Source organism: Nematolebias whitei, chromosome 14 (assembly GCF_014905685.2).
Source record: "Nematolebias whitei isolate Nwh7 chromosome 14, NemWhi1, whole genome shotgun sequence".
Classification (NCBI taxonomy): Eukaryota; Metazoa; Chordata; class Actinopteri; order Cyprinodontiformes; family Rivulidae; genus Nematolebias; species Nematolebias whitei.
This window is the reverse complement of record NC_056511.1, coordinates 22,839,788-22,856,597: the sequence shown is the minus strand read 5'-3', so window position 1 is coordinate 22,856,597 and position 16,810 is coordinate 22,839,788. Positions and strand designations below refer to the sequence as shown.

At 41.5% G+C, this 16,810-nt stretch overlaps 1 protein-coding gene across 1 annotated transcript in view; it reads left to right on the top strand.

Moving 5' to 3' along the window:
* LOC119420900 (neurexin-2) overlaps window positions 1–16,810 on the top strand; it is a 267,108-nt gene that overhangs the window by 70,273 nt on the left and 180,025 nt on the right. The window contains exon 3 of the mRNA XM_037688319.1: window positions 8,996–9,025. Within this exon, the coding sequence (XP_037544247.1) occupies window positions 8,996–9,025 (30 nt within the window). The remainder of the gene's footprint in view (window positions 1–8,995; window positions 9,026–16,810) is intronic.

The following is a 16,810-nucleotide window of genomic DNA, read 5'->3' as shown; positions in this document are numbered from 1 at the left end:
CAGCTTCGCTCCGGAAGCTTCCGCGAGGCTTGGCTCCAGGGGGGGGTTACCGAGGAATAGCCCCGCTCGGTGAATCCCTCAACTCTGGTGATGGGAGCGGACTGGGGACCGACTCCTCTACTCTACCAGGAAAGAACCGTCTGCGGCCTCGCCCGTGGAACGTCCTGTTGGAACGCGAGGCCGTATGGATCAAGACGGTGAGCCAGAGTGGAGCCCAGTGAAAAATAACCTTTCCGCCGATCATCCGAACTGGCGGGAAAAGGTGAGGGACGTAGAAAAAAGGGGTCCCTTCATGTCAGCCTCCTCCCGGGTTCCGCCGGGCAACCCCTGAGGGCGCCGTCGGCCGGGAGCGGTGTGATCGCCGATGCGAAACGAGGTGGGATGGGGTGAGCATTCACTCAGCCCCCCTCCACCTACACTACGCTCCCCAGGAGGGAAAGAGCAGCGGGGCTGCAGCTGAGCACGCCTTGCCCCGGAGGAACCATCCGGTTCGCCCCGAGGGTCGGTGATAAGAGGAAAAACACAAGATGGCGTTGTCCAGCGTGTAGTGACCTGTCACTGGGAAATGTTCCACGACGCTTACCTTGGAATAAGACTGCTGTCATCTTCTCCTCGGGGAGGAGAACTCACCGGACGACCGGAGGTCGACTGCCGGGCCAAGCATCTTTCGCAAAGGTTGGTCATTTACACAATTTATCTTCTTTGTTCTTCTGACAGTGCTATATTAGCTCGCTGAAGAAAAAATGGGAGCCGATTTCCCGCTCTTAACGTAATTTATACGGACCGGGTGGGGCCCACACAGCAGGTGGGCGTGGACTAATTTTTTTCAGTGCTTATGCTCTGCATAACGGGATAAACCCATCAGCGACAGCCTTAAAGGGCGAAGCCTATATGAAATAGAACGTTAGTGTTTTTCAGCGGCTTTGAATGTTGTCAGCCCATTAAATGCCCGTTATTAGTTGTTGTCATCCCCATAGGTTGCATTCAGACTGTCCCTCCTGTACCTCCTAGTAGGTTTAAAGGTACGTTCTTATCGCTGATAATATGCAGCTTCGCCCAAATCTACAACCGGAAGCTTTTTTTTTTTGTTAGCTTTATTTTACCTTTTTCCTAATCAACATTACACCTGACCCAGAGAACTGACCATAAACTCAACCCCCTGACCCTTGACCCTTAACCTAAGTGCCTCGACCCTATTATTAGCGATAAGAATGTACTTAAATCCACTAGGAGGTACAGAAGGGAAAGTCTCAACGCAACCTATGGGGATGATAACAACTAATAACAGCCAGTCAATGGCTGATAACATTCAAAGCAGTTGTGTTTTTTTGTGATGATTGTGGCTAATCAACATGAAAGAAACACATTTACTTTTATATCGCTGTGCTCTTTGAATCTGGTATAGTTCCTATGCCAGGCAGGGTTGCCGGATAAGACGTGACAAACTATCCAACTGTACGGTCGTTTTAAAATTATTGTGTTTTGACCCGAACTATCATCTGTGCTGAGTGAGGTGGGCTTTCTCAGACAGGGGACGTTTTGTAAGATGAGTTGAGTGGCCAATACGTGAACAGAAAAAATGTGGCATGACCCTAAAACTCTTGTAAAAATGGTAATTATCATGTATCTGGCAACACATGTGCCAAGTCACTCATTGGTGCTGTGATTTTTGACTTTTAATGAGACTTGCATGAGTGCCAGGGCGCTCTTCACAAACAGAACTCTGCTAAATAAATAAATAAAACTCCACTAAGACCTGGATTCAAAAAGCTTTTGATTCAGAGGAAATGAGCGCTGTGCTGTGTGCACGAACAGCTGCAGTCTCATTGAAAAATGACACTGTGCAAACTGGGCTTTGATATGATCCTAGCCTCTAACATTTTGTAGCAGCTTGCTGTAGCACTTCCTAACACTTCCTGCAGAAAAAAAAATTGTGCCAGAATGGATACGTAACAAGAAGATGACAGTGTAAATATTTCTGCAAACAGAAGTGTTTTAAGATGTCGGTAATCCACTTTGTTTCGGCTCATTCCATCCAGCTGTGAGCTCTTCAATCAGGTCTAATCCTCCAGACAGAGGCTTTATCTACAACAGGTAGGACATTAACTGCTCATAACCTTTTCACAGAGCCCCGCTTCAAAAGATCTGACATACCTCTGTAAAATAAAAAATAAATCAGGATGAATGTTTTGTTCCAGATCCTCTGCAGCGTATTCAACATTCGTCACTTTGATGTGATTTTACTTTTCAGAAACGTTTAACGGTGTTCATCTCCTCACAGTTTTCAAAAACAAGCATTAATCACTCCTCATGCGTGCGGAGCTGGCAGGGCCCTGCTTACAGCTAAATTACAAGCAATCCTAAATGGCATGCGCAGAAAAAGAGCCCATCAGAATGTTTATTGGATTAAAGCTTGACGTGGAGACAATCCCCGATGCAGCAGGCATGAAAACGGCACTGACAACAGAAAAATCCTGTGTCTCTGTCCTTCACACCACTCAACAGCCCTTGCATCAGACTGATCTGAACGTTACCTCCATCGCCCACTCACTCCAGAGATGACAAAGATGGGAACCCAAATGCTATTTCTGGTCTTGGCTGTGTGTTCTTTACGTGGAACAATCTTTATTCCGAGGAACTGCTGTAAACGGGTGAAAACCTTTTGGCGCAGACGGCGAGTCTTCTGACTCGTTCCTCGGCGTGATTCGGCATGTCGGACCCGCATTGATCTGTGCGGACAAAGGCCACAGCAGGGTATGCTCAGAAGCCAAAACAGAACAGCCTTCTCTGACATTCTGTGAGATCTGGGAACTGGAGATAAGGACAGCCACCACACAAGGGAAATACAGAGCAGCAGAAATCACCCAAACATATAGAAAAAGACTCAAAGGGATCTCCGACTCGTTGGACCAATATTTGATGAACAAATACTTTGGCTATAAAACAAGACCTGAAAAATATTTTAAGGCTGTTTAGTTCTTATAATTCTTTAAAAACAATTAGTGACACACGGATTATGCCATTTTAATTACACTGCAGTGCATTCTGGGTAAATGACGTAGACAGATTGCTCCTGGATGAGCTCCATTCAACCTGAATGTTAATTTTAGACATTATCTGACATTCACCCATTTAATTTGAACTGGAGCGCATTGACAGAGAGGAATGAAGAGATGACTCATCTTTCACGTTAGCTCCAGAGCTAATACAATGTTAGCTCAAGAGCTAAAGGCTTTAGCAGTAGCCCCTTAGCTAATTCATATAACATTATCTCCAGAGCTAATATATGGCATTAGCTTTAGCATTAATGGCAGTAGCCCAATATGATGTTAGCTCCAGAGCTAATATGGAGCTAATAGCTTTAGCCCCTTAGCTAATTCATATAACATTAGCTCCAGAGCTAATACGGAGCTAATAGCTGTAGCCCCTTAGCTAATTCATATAACATTATCTCCAGAGCTAATATATGGCTTTAGCTTCAGCGCTAATGGCAGTAGCACAATATTCATATGACGTTAGCTCCAGAGCTAATATCTTGAGCTAATTGCAGTAGCCCCAATTAGCTAATTCATATAACATTAGCTCTAGAGCTAATACAATGTTAGCTCAAGAGCTAATGGCTTTAGCTCCGTTGCTAGTAGCAGTAGCCTCTTTGTTAATTTGTATGATATTAGCTCTGGAGCTAATTTAAATAACATTAGCTCCACAGCTAATATAATATATGGCTTTATCTTCGGTGCTGGCAGTAGTCCAATATTTAAATGACGTTAGCTCCAGAGCTGATATATATATATATATATATATATATATATATATGTATGATTGTTTGATTATTTTGACCCATAAATAAATATAACAATATAACTTTATTGCCACGTGTTTTAACTTTTTAATCTTGACTCCTTGTGTTTTATTCTCCACTACAACCGATGTATGTCATCGCCCCAGAATGCATTGCACCGGTAAAATAATGGCAACGTCCTTGCATGAAAAATCTAATGAACATAAATTATGTTCAAAGTAATTAGGTTTCCACACGTCACAAACAACAACTTTTAGTAAAATAAAAAAATAACATACTAAGGTCAACATGTGCAGGTAGTCAGAGCCCTTTAAATACAAACGACACATTATCTCTCTTGTTTGGTTGTTTTATTTTTTGTGAGGGTTTGTGGATGTTCCTGTGTGAGCTCAGGGTAATGACAGGAAGAAATCCAGGGATGACAAAGCAGGCAGAGAACTGTTGGAAGGACAAGACGCAGAAGGTCCTGATGGACTTCCATCCTTGAGCAGAGACGACCTTGGTCTAATCCCTCATCACAGCCGGCCCCGTTAAATCTGGACTTTCTAATAAAAAGGAAAAATATAAATTTAGCTAATCCTAATCTACACGCTGGGCTTTTTATCTTCCTTAATGACCACTAATTAATGTCAGAATAATCACTGATGTCTTTCACCATCTGCCTCGGATATTTGGTTGGTTTGTGGGTTATTTAATTAAACTTTTAAAATGTTGTTGTCATCTTGTTAGGGTTTTATAAAGGTCAAGTTCTAAAAGTGAAGAATTACTATAGCTTTGTTCTACTACCTAAGTGTTTAAAAGTGTGTTTTCCTCAAAAGTGACACCCTGGAGCAATGGTTGCTTCTAAATTCTGATCTTGTTAACATTTGCAGTGTTCATTTGCTCTAAACGACACCGGTCCAAACGTTTGAGCTGCTGTTCTGTGGAGTCAGACATCGCCCAAGAGCTTCTTTATTTTATATTTTAAATATTGCTATAGATGATTAATAGGTGTGTAATCACAGTAAATTCATGTCTTTAAAAAATTTCAGCTCTTTATGGTGTGTTTGAACAAATCAACCAATTAGAGCCCGTCTTAGTTACTGTTGGCAGTTTCTATCTTTTTAGTTTTAAATTAAAAGGAGACATTTTGGTAAACAGTCCAAGTTGGAAGGCTCACACACGCTCAGATTTTGGTCTCAGTTGTTTTGGGTTTTTCTTCTTCTTTAAAAATAGAAAGCTGCAGAGAGGGGCGGCTTATTTCCACGCAGCCTCTCCTCCTCGGAGGACTCTCCAGGTCTGAGCCGGTTATCTCTGCGTGTCCACGCTGAGCTGTGAGAGCAAGGCGCAGCCAAGTGGGACGCTCAGATTCAGTAGCCGGTGGTCTCTATGAGAGGGCAGCGACGACACCATTCCTGATCCAGTTTCTACCCCACAACTTGTTGGGAAACGCCTCCGTTGTCAGAGGTTTTACGTGTTGACCGAGTTTTCCAGCATTTATCTGTCCTGGTCATAAACACAGGTCACTTATTTTTCAATAAAAAAAATAAAAAAAAACACGTTTAGCTCCAAACTTCACGACAGAACTGAACCCAGTCTCGGCTTCTCAGAGCGTATGCGGTCTTTAGTGTTGAATAAGAACAACCTCCCCTCTCATGGCACCTCTGGGAACCACATCTAGGCAGAACTTAGAGACGTTAGAGCCTCTCAAATCTGCCTTTTGATGAAGTTAATAAATGCTCCAGTGACGCTCTAGTCGAAAACGACGTGCATAAAAGGAGCGTTTGTAGAGGAAAAGTTCTGATTTGAGTCAATGTGACACCACTAAAGTTCAGATCTCTTGTGTAACACCGCCTCCCCCTTATTTTAATTCTCATTTGATTTTTTTTTCTTTCTTCATATCTGAGGTTTGCAGACGGTTTGCAGACGCAGACATCCAAAAACTTTTATTCCAGTGACTGGGTTGATGCATAGATTGGCCTGTCAGTGGAGACGGCGTATCTGCAGCGTGGGTGCACACAGCAGCTCTTTGTCGACTATGCAGACCGGGCTCTGGATGAATCCTGTGTGTGAGCAGAGGCTCAGTCACTGGCTTTGCAATGGCACACTTTATCAAAAGCCTACACGTTGGCAGGCGAGGACCCTCCCAGGGGTAATCGTGTTCACTCCACGCTGAAAGTTGCAGCATTAATAGCCTCGTTCAGCTCTACATGCGGGTAAATTCCTGCCCTCTTTTACCTAATGACTAAAGTGAGACGGTAGCTGTGAGCAGTGACTTTCAGTACAGTGGAAGGCTGGTGCAACGACGCGAGCTGTTTGTGTTTACCTGCACCGTGGCACTCATGTGCACCGCAGAAGTGTTGCATTGTGTTGTGTTGAGGTGTGCCATGTAATTTCCAGCTGACCCGTTGAGATATTTATGTTTCACGGGCATGTGTGTGTGTGCAGAACGTAGGAATCAGCGATGGCGGCTGCCATTGTGCTTCAGTCAAACACGCTCCCTTTTGATTGGCGTTGAATTCTAGGGGTGTTATGATACGTGCGCTCACACCGAACTGTCAAACGTCAGGGGCGGATGTGTGCAATCAATCACAGAGTGTTAGTCAGAAGCGATCACTCGACTGCAACTATAGGAAAATATTATCTAAAGCATTCTACAGCAATGCAAAGCAAGAACTTCTGGTTCAGAACACAAACGGTGAAGAGTTACATGGTGATCTGTAATGGCAGGGACCAGCAGGAGGTGGATGTATGGAAAGCCTAAAGGGTCATAATTCACTTGCTTTAAAGTGCTTTCTGGTATGTAATAAGGTTGAATACGTCGCAAGGCGTTTTTTATGAACAGCGCTCGGCTTGGTTTGTTTTTTACGACGGAGATTTAGGGCCACGCTAAGAAAAAAATTACAAGCCATAAAATTATGAGAATGAAGACTTAGCATTATGAGAATAAAGTCGAATAAAGTCTTAATATTATGAGAATAAAGTCATACAAGACTTTTTTTTTTTGCAGCTTTCGTTTTTTTTTCTTCCACGAGTCGGATCCGTGATGCGACCTGTCAATTAATGCAGTAGGTGTGTCAACGAATGACCTATCTGAAGTTAAACGAGTCGTAATATTATCCGAACTCCGACACGATAAAGCAGGTTTACCACATTCAAATTGTGGTAAAATGAAGAATGTTGAGCATTTTGTTAAGTTATACTTTGCTATTGGTTTTACAAATAAGGAGATAGTTAATCTGTTAGCACATCAGCATCAGATTATTATCAGTACCAGGACTTTGAACCTGCTTACAGTAAGAAGGTAGTTGTGATGGGCTGCAGCAGCTCTCTGCAGGTACGGAGCATTTAGCTTTGGATTGGTCATTAGTTGACACGCCTACTGGATTGATTGACAGGTCGCATGTCGTGGATCTGACTCGTGGAAAAAAGTAATAAATAAAAGAGAACTGCAAAAAAAATGTCTCGTCCAACTTTATTCTCGTAATATTATGATTATTTTTTATTATTTTTTATTTATATTATTTGATTTTATTCTCGTGATTTTATGGCTTTAATTTTTTTAATTTTTACCGTGTCCCTAAAGCTCCGTCGTAGTTTTGTACTTTCACTTGGAGATGGTTTTAAATTCAGCTTTTCTTGTTTGCTTCAAGTCCAGGCCAATCCATCCGTCCATCCATTATCTTTACCCGCTTCTTCCTTTTCGGGTCGCTTGGGACACTGGTGCCCATGTCCAGCCATCACTGTTGGAGAGGTGGGGGACACCCTGGACAGGTCTCCAGTCCATCACAGAGACACATGGAGACAAACGAGACAAAAAACAACCATTCACTCTCACTCACACCTAGAGACAATTTAGAGTTACCAATCAGCCTAACATGCATGTTTTTGCTCTGTGGGAGGAAACTGGAGTACTTGTAGAAAACCCACGCATGCACGGAGAGAACATGCAAACTCCACCCAGAACGGTCCCCCGCTTGGGATTTGATCCGGCGACCTTCTCACTGAAAGCCAAACACTTTATCAACTGTGCAACCGTGGCGCCTGAGTCCAGACCAAATGAGCTCTTTTTCTGTGCTAATTTTTTGTACCAACGTCAAAAACATTTCTCTTATTGGGGCCTCAACTTCTGATCTGCTTAAGATAAATTAATGAAACTTCATACGCAAATGCTTCATTACGAGACAGAGTGTTGTGTAAAAATGCCATCATCCCAGCTTTAATGTCAAGGTCACAAATCAAGGTCAAAGTTATACAAAATGGTAGGAAGTGTATAATGTGTTGTTAACATAAGAGATACCTTTCTTTTTTGGACATTATTAAACTTAACAACAGTGTCAAATTTACTTATTTATTTATTTACAAAGTATTTATTTATTTAATAGTGAAAATACCAGTTAACATATCCTACCTTGCTAACAAGGTTTGTACCAAGTATCGTTCCACATTCAAATCTGTCCTCCGTGTCATGCAGCGAGGTCCACGTCAGTGCAGCATGTCTGTGCACTCTGCGTGGTAAACCTGCTGATTCCATTCAAATCTGAGCGCGCTGTCGTTCTGCACGCTTGAAAATTGTTGGGTTCATTTGTGCAGCTAACCATCTGCCTTCCACTAAATAACACTCTCAGCCTTTTCAAGGCACAGCGTCAGCAGATGAATCCTCTGAGAACCTTAAAGGAGAAGGAACGGTGTCACGGTGCCCTTTTTATAGAACGAAGCGATGAAGAGGGTTAAAAAGGCTCAACAGGTGATCTGTGAAGCAACCGGCTGCAAAACGAGCTGCAACGTCCCGAAGGCCGCAGAGCAGAAAACAATAAAAACGGCGGATTAGCTTCACGGCGAGTGACTTCTCCACATGAGGTGTTTTCAGAAGTCCGTCAGGTTCTGTGTGAACGCGACACATTTCAGACGTCTGCATCAAGTAAACATACAATATGTGTTCCATTAGAAAAAAGCATCTGTGTGGGCAACTTCCTGTGAGAGTTGCGTGGGTCCAGATGTTTTTTTCTGTCCTTGCCTCCCTTCTCCTCCCTTGAGATGTTCGTCTCTTTGAGTTTGATCCCCTTTCTGTTCAAGTTTGAACTCTGACATCCGTACTTACCCCAGGATGTCTGTCACAAACTGCAGTCCAACATTGTGACAATGCTTTTGTTCTCCCGAACCTCTTTATGAACTTCCTGTTTTCGTATCCTTTTTTCTGTTCTTTCCCTCAAGGTCTGGCGCACCTGATGTTAAACCGCCAAGGTATGGGGTCTATTGGTTTGCTTTTCCCTCCCAGCCACCTGAACACCCTGAGATCATCCAGTTACCTGTGCTGCACTAATATTTCCTCTTTTTATTTTGTTTATTCATATACTTGCCTGTTTATTGTTTTGCTTCCTTTCATATTCTGCTCACTATTCACTCAATTTTTGTCTGTCAAACCCTTGTCCTGACCACTGACTGAGCTACTGGAACATCACCTTTGACCTCTGCAGTTGTTCGCCAAGGTAATGCATCCATGCTAACAGCATCTCTTCGGTTTGGTTTCATGATGTTTTCAGAAACTAAAAAGCTGTGCAGGGTAGAGGTAGTCCCATCTCAACAAAAGCACGATAAACAGTTTGCAGGAGGAATTCATTTCTATTTGTTTATTACTGTTGTATTCCAAAACATGCACAGACGTCTCTCCGAGATGCTAATGATCATTAATTAACAGTGGATTTCCAAACACACCCTCACCTCAGAGGGTTTCAGCAGTGAGGAGACGCACACTTGGCACAGAGGATGTTTACCAGTTTCCACACTTTGAGGAACATTTGAAGTAAAATACAACTGAGAGTAAAAAACCTTGGAAGATAAACACGGACGTTAGTTAATCATGCTCTATGTATGTGCATGTGTGTGTAGATGGTTTTTGTTATCTTTTTAGGATCTTTTCTACTATAGACACCTACCTAGTCAGGACCAATGGTCCTGTAGGGCAGTGTTTTTCAAAGTGGGGGCCGTGGCCCCCTGAGGGGTGCTACAGGTGCCTAAGAAAGCTGGAGCGAAGAAGATTTACTTTGTAAAAAAAAAAAATAAATCCATCCATCCTTTATCTTTACCCGCTTATTCCATTTTGGGTCACGGGGGTCGCCGGTGCCCATGTCCAGCAATCACTGTGCGAGGGGCGGGGTACACCCTGGACGGGTCGCAAGTCCATCACAGGGACACATAGAGACAAACGAGACAAACAACCATTCACTCTCTCGCTCACACCTAGGGACAATTTAGAGTTACCAATCAGCCTAACATGCATGTTTTTGGTCTGTGGGAGGAAACCGGAGCACCCGGAGAAAATCCACGCATGCACAGAGAGAACATGCAAACTCCACCCAGAAAGGCCCCTGGACCGGGGTTTGAACCAAGGACCTGCTCTCTTTTTTTGCTGCCCCAAAATAAAAAATATACTTTTTTAATAAAATGTTATATTTTTTAAATTACTGTAATAAAATCAAATCTATTTTTCAATAATTATTTTAAAATACATTTTATAATAATATTTTGAAATATTTTTCACCGTGCTCATCTTTCTGATTGGCTGCTGGTCAAATGTATCAAACTGTTTTACTCTTCAAGCATAGCATAGCAAGGATGAAATGAAGATGTTTCTAAAAAGACAGAAGAAACCGACCAGCAGACCTGCTATAGTGGAAACTGCTGCAAAAAACCAACAAACAAACAAATCACTCATGGCCAGCTAAAATTCAAATATATGAGGAAGTGTATGTCTTTATAGTCATACAGAAAAATGGCCACGATTGCCCGAAATGTGTCGTCTGTCTGGAGACCCTCGCAAACGAGTGTTTAAAACCTTCGAAACTTTAGCCCCACTTGAGTGTGAATATAATACAGTGTTTAAAACATGTTAGTTAATAATGTTTTATGCTCAGCAGCTGTAATAATTAATTGAATATGGTGAACAAAAGTTAAAACTTTCTAAAAGTTCATGTTTCTTTACGTATTTTGCAGCATTGATTGTGGGTTTTGCGAGAGGGGCCGCGGCCAGAAGCTGATGCTGTTTGGGGGGGGGGGGGGGGGGGGATGGCATGGCATGGAAAAGTTTGGGAGCCCCTGGGTCAGAGGACCAAAGACCCAGTTCTATTATAGAGGATCACAATTTTTAGATTAGAGGTTAAGTTTAGGACTGAGGTGTGAATTGAGTTTTGGCTATAGTCTGCAGGGGGGAGTGGTGGCGCAGAGGTTAGAGAAGGTGGGCCTGTGATTGGAAGGTTGCCGGCTCAATTCCCCTTACCAAAAAAAAGGTGTGTGTTAATGGTGAAACACCCACACCTGCCTCCACCCTCAATTGCCCCACTCTAAGCCCTTGAGCAAGGCACTTAACCTCCCACCATCTGCTCCCCCGGGGCACTCTGTAGCAGCTCTCTGCTCCACACAGAGGGCTGGTAGCTCGGTGGCCTGTGGTTGCGTCAGGAAGGACAGCCGGTGTAAAAACAATCACCAAGTCTTCATGTGAGTTAGTTCGCTGTGGTGACCCATGAAGAAGGGAGCAGCTGAAAGAAGAAAGTTCTGGTAATGGTTTGGGTCAGGGTTAGGCTGCAGAAATGAACTGAAACCAACACATGGTCTTAATAAGATATAAATACAGACGTTTGTGTCTGTTAACGACGGACCGATTAATCAACTGGTGATCACGTTCCTGTTGGACTCTCAAATGTCTGATTTTTTTCCCCAGTCTGTAAATGCATCACAGTTCAGTTCTAATTTGCGTTAGCAGCAGCAAATGTTTACAGAGTAAATAAACAATATCTGTAAGGTGTTACCTTTTTTTTTTTAAAAGGTAGCTGTGTGCCGATTAAGGAGACGGTACCAACCTCAAGCACTTGTACTTGTACTCATTAAACTATCCCGATACTTCAAAACTGATACCACATCGATGCTTGGTGATGTAATTTCCTCTTTCACACTGCAAGTAACTAAAAACAAAACACGGTCATAGTTCAGATATTTTAAAGTAAACACTGACATTTATAAAATCAATGTGTGATGTTTAAGTACTAACTCATTAACTATCTGCAAGTACCCAAACTCAAGTACTTGTACTTTGATTCAGTCTAAAAAAAATCTAATATCGAGACACCCCTAGTAAAAAGGTTGATTTTCAGCAAACGTACCATCTGCTGCAGACTTTACTGCTCAGTAAAATAAAGGTTTAATTGACATCTTTAACAGGAGACATACTTATATTCAAGCTAAGACCCATAATCTCCCACCAGGGGACAAATGTCTGTAAGAAGGTTTTAATTCTGTTGTAGCTGCTATCAAGCTGCAGTTTACATGCAGTTTAAATAAAATGAACCATTTAACAGACGAACACATCACTGATTCATTTGTCCTTTTGTTCTCTCCTAAATATTAATCTGGACATTTCTAATTTATTGTAATTAGAGGTATCGGGGAGAAAAATGATTGTGCTGTTATGGTGCACTTCTGTGTTTTTATTATAAAATATGAAAAGTCTAGAAGCTCTAAACTGGTTTCCATATGTACAGTATTTCATTTCCTGTTGGGTTCTATTTGTAGAAATGAGCAGATCAGAGTTTTACATCCCTGAAGGATCTATAATTGGTCCATATCTGTGTGTATAAATATAAATATATATGCTGTGGGTGGGTGAGTTTCAGATAAAGGTCATCATCTTGCTCGTCCCGTCTCCATGGCGATCTGAACTGCTTCTGAACCTACCTGAGATGTGGTTCTGATGACCTGTTCTGACAGAATAATAGCTGGGCCAGGAAAAGCATCGGTGTTATTATTATTACAGTTCCTGTTCTTTTTATTTTATTTATTCCAATCCGATCCACCCTGAGACGTGATCCTGACTAATCTGCAGCTGTGAACCTGAAATAGCTTCGACTGTCATGATGTGGTGTTCACACCTCCTCTGGATGGAGAGGGTGTGGCGGCGCACGCAGCTCTCTGCACGCTTTGTGTTGAGCTGATAACGCTGATTTCAAAAAGATGTCAAGACTCGAGCAAACGTTGCATTAAAATCGCGACACCGGTTTATCAGCAGCTACAGATGATACAGCTTGAGGCCCAGCGTGGCTGTGACATCATACACTACGGTCTGGTTGCTTTGTTTACACGCTGCAGTGCAGACTTGTAAGTTTGGAAGCAGTAATTAGTCTTTATAAGGCCACTGGAAGTGCTGACAGAACCTCACAGCGGGATATACTGTATGTCACCACAGCCTCAACCCTGCAGTGATGAATCTGGTCCGCTTTATTAGAGGAACAGAACCAGTGCATCGTATTGTAAGTGTGTCCTAAAGCCACTTGCAGCGAGGTTCATAATGAACCGAGGGGAAATATAACCGCCTCATTTCATGCATTACACAAAAAAGACGCTCGTTGTGGAAGGAAGGTTTACAGAATTAACTCCCTAAGTGATAATCAGCCCAGCTACACTTATTATAACCGTATTATGGCATGTACACGAAACATCAAATTTTCCTTCAGACAATGAATGTTAAACCACCGTTTGTTAAAAGCAATTTTCCAGCTTTAGCCTGCAGCTAAAGAGCGCTCTGATACCATCTGAAACGTTTATCTGGGCTTCAGAAGGCTGAACACTGGCTGCTGGTGCACATGTTTGAGTCCCGGGATTCCTCGATGCACTGGAAACGGTACAATTTGTCCAGCACTTGTGAAGCTTGGTGAAAAGCAGGCGTGGGCCACTAATGGCCATAGGCCCAGAAGTGTCTCTTAGACACTCTCCATCCAGCCCCCAACTGCCTTAATTGAAAATAATTTTTAATAAGTTAATGAACACCTGCAGTTTATTAATTAAAATTAGCAAAGTCTCAACTAAAGAAAATGCATTTCCTGCAAAAATGCAGTGTGAATGCTTATTGCAGTAGAACTTGCTGAAAAACAGCTAAAATTAACTTAAAAAAAAAAACATTCTGAAATGTAGCTGAAATGGCCTAAATTAGCAGAAAAAAGCAGCAAGATCACATATTTGCTGAATTAGGTTTAAATAAGCAGAAATTAGCACACAGATAAGGAAATGAGCTTAAAAAAATATGAAATTAGCAGCAACAAACAAAAAAAGCTGAAAAGTAGCTGAAAAGGCAAAAAGAGGCTTAAACTGCCAGAAGGAAGTGGAAAGAACTGAAATGAGCTAAAAAAATAAATAAATAAAAAGTGGAATTTGCTGAAAAAGTATAAATTAGTATCAAAAGAACTAAATAGTACCTGAAAGAGCAGAAGAAGCTGAAACTAGCAGAAGAAACCTGAAAGGAGCATAGCAAGCTGAACTTAGCAGAAAGAAGTTAAGTAGGCTGAAAGTAGCAGAAATGAACACAAAAAACAAATTTATCTGAAAACAGCTGAAATTTTCTTTAAAAAAAATGCTAAAAAGCTAGGTGAGAAGTTAGAACAAGCTTAAATTATTAAAAGAAAGCAAAAAGGACATGTTTGCCCAATTAGGATTGAAGAAGCAGAAATGAGCACAAAGAAGTGGATACTAGCTGAAAAAAGTTGAAATTAGCAAAAAAAAAAAACAGCTGAGAAGTAGCTAAAAAGCAAAGGAGAGAGCACATTTTTGCTGAATTAGGCTGAAAAAAGTTTAAATTAGTGCTAAACATGTGGAATTAGCTGAAAAAGATCAAATTTGCATAGAAACAGCTAAATAGTAGCTGAAATAGCAGAACAAGCTGAAAGTTGCAGAAATACGCTGAAAAGAGCATAACAAGCTGAAATTAACAGAAATAAGTTAGAAGAAGCACAAAAATGTTGTAGTTAGAAAGAATTTGAAAGGATTACAAAACAGCTTGAAAAAAAGCAGCTGAAAGCAGCTGAAAGTAGCTGAAAAAAGTTTAAAATTGCCCAAGGAAGCTGAAATAAGCTGGACCAGAACAAAATGTGAAAGGAGCAGTAAAAGGTTGTAAACACATGTAAAGATTTGAAGGATGTAAAATGACATCAGTTATTCTCTATGAGAAAAAAAGTGGTAGAAAAGGCTAAATATTTCAAAAAGCTAAAGTTGCACCAGTACCAAAAGTCATAGCACCCTTCTCCTGAACAAGCTGAACATTTTGATATGATTTGTTGAAATAGCTCAAAAATTGTAGAACAAGAAAGATGTTGAAAAATGTACGGAAGAAAAATAGATCACAAAAGTGTGAATGATTCATAATCATTCACACTATTAAACATCTTAGACAAAAACATTGAAAACATTTAGATTAAGATTAAGCCGTTGTGTTTCCAGCATAGAATGAAATTTAAAAACCCCGTAAGTCAAATATATAAGGTTTATTTAGTTTTTTGTATTTTTGCACATTTAAGCTAACAAATATATTGTCACGAGAGCCAGTTTACAGATATGTCTTATATTCCTAAAGAGTATTGGGTTATACTAACTATGCTACAGCAAGAATAAAATCTGAAATAGGTCTTTCAGATTATCAGTCGTAAAGATAATGTATTTTCCAATTCTCTATGCGGCCTTTTGATTGCTTTAAATACCTTGATTTGACCCTCCGGCATAAAATGTTGGCCACCTCCGGTGAACAGCCTGCGATTATTGTTGAGCTGCTGCTTCACCATCACTCCCAGCCCATGAGAAAGAGATTAAATTAACCCCTGCTTCGCTGCCCCGGGCGTTTGGACCGCTTTAAAACAACTCTGGTCTGAAGTTTAATATTAATGAGCCGGCACAGTTTGGACACGTTGCAGCCAAGGCAACAGACTGACTTGAAGTGAATTATTTAAAATCATACAGGTTGTCAGTCTGTAAGGTTTTCTTCTTCAGCTGATGGATAGATCCCACCTCTTTATAAAGTGTTTGATGTATCTCATGTTGGGACTGTTCGGAGCTAATGTGCACGTTTGTGTGACACGTTTGACAATCCATAGAGAAACAGGAGAGATTGGAGGGGAATGTTGGAGCTCCCATTATTTTATGCTGAGTCTTCTTTTTTTTTTTTTTTTTACCGTGAAGTGCTTCTATTTGCATCAGGAGATGGTTCAGCACAATGGTCGTGTGTTTGATTCCATGAGGGTTTGATGGCTCAGCCTCCCCCACCCCATCGCCGCCAGTCAGCCAGCACATATAAAAACTGCTTGGGTTGCATCTTTGAGCGCACTGACTGCAGCCGCTGTCTAAGAAAACGTTTCCACAAACGTAGAGAGATAAAGTCTACATGTCAGAGAAAGCATATCAGGATGAATTTTTTTTCTCATGCTGGGATTTAATATCACCGCCTGTAATAGGACGCCTTCTATAATCTGAAACCTGCAAACCTCTGTAATGCTCAAATAATTTCAAGATGGCGTCATGGTTGTCTGCTGTAAACCTTCCTGAAAAACGAGAAAAGACAGAAAGGCAGCTTTTACAAGATGTTCTCTTAATACGGTTTAGGTTCCTCTATTATTGTTTTCTAGGTCAAAAGAGAAACGTGTAATACAAAGCATCAAACCAAATAGGACTACAGCACTTCACGCTTTGACAATATTTCTCCTTTAGTATTTACGGCTCTTCTTTTCACACCTGTCAAAGGAGGGAACTTTAGATTTGTGCTCTTATACTGCTGTTTGCTTTACAAGTTGTGTGCTCACTATTTGAGTACACAGCGTGAAGAATAAAAAGTAATGGGGCCGAGATGACGATCCTGTGGCCTTAAATTGGCCCTGGAGCTCACGAGCTGACATTTACCGTACAAACAAACACAGGACAGCTTATCCCTCTGCCTTGAAACAGCTTGCTCAGTGTTAGACGCTGCATCGTGCTAAGGGTAAGGTTTGAAACAACCCACTGATGCTAAATGAGACATTTCTGGTTCAATCTTTCACTTCTGTGTCGTTGGCAGAAAGGAGGAAGTCAAAATTATATTCTCTTTTATATGGATTGGGCCTATCTATCTGTCTGTCTGTCTGTCTGTCTGTCTGTCTGTCTGTCTGTCTGTCTGTCTGTCTGTCTGTCTGTCTGTCTGTCTATCTATCTATCTATCTAATCTATCTATCTATCTATCTATCTATC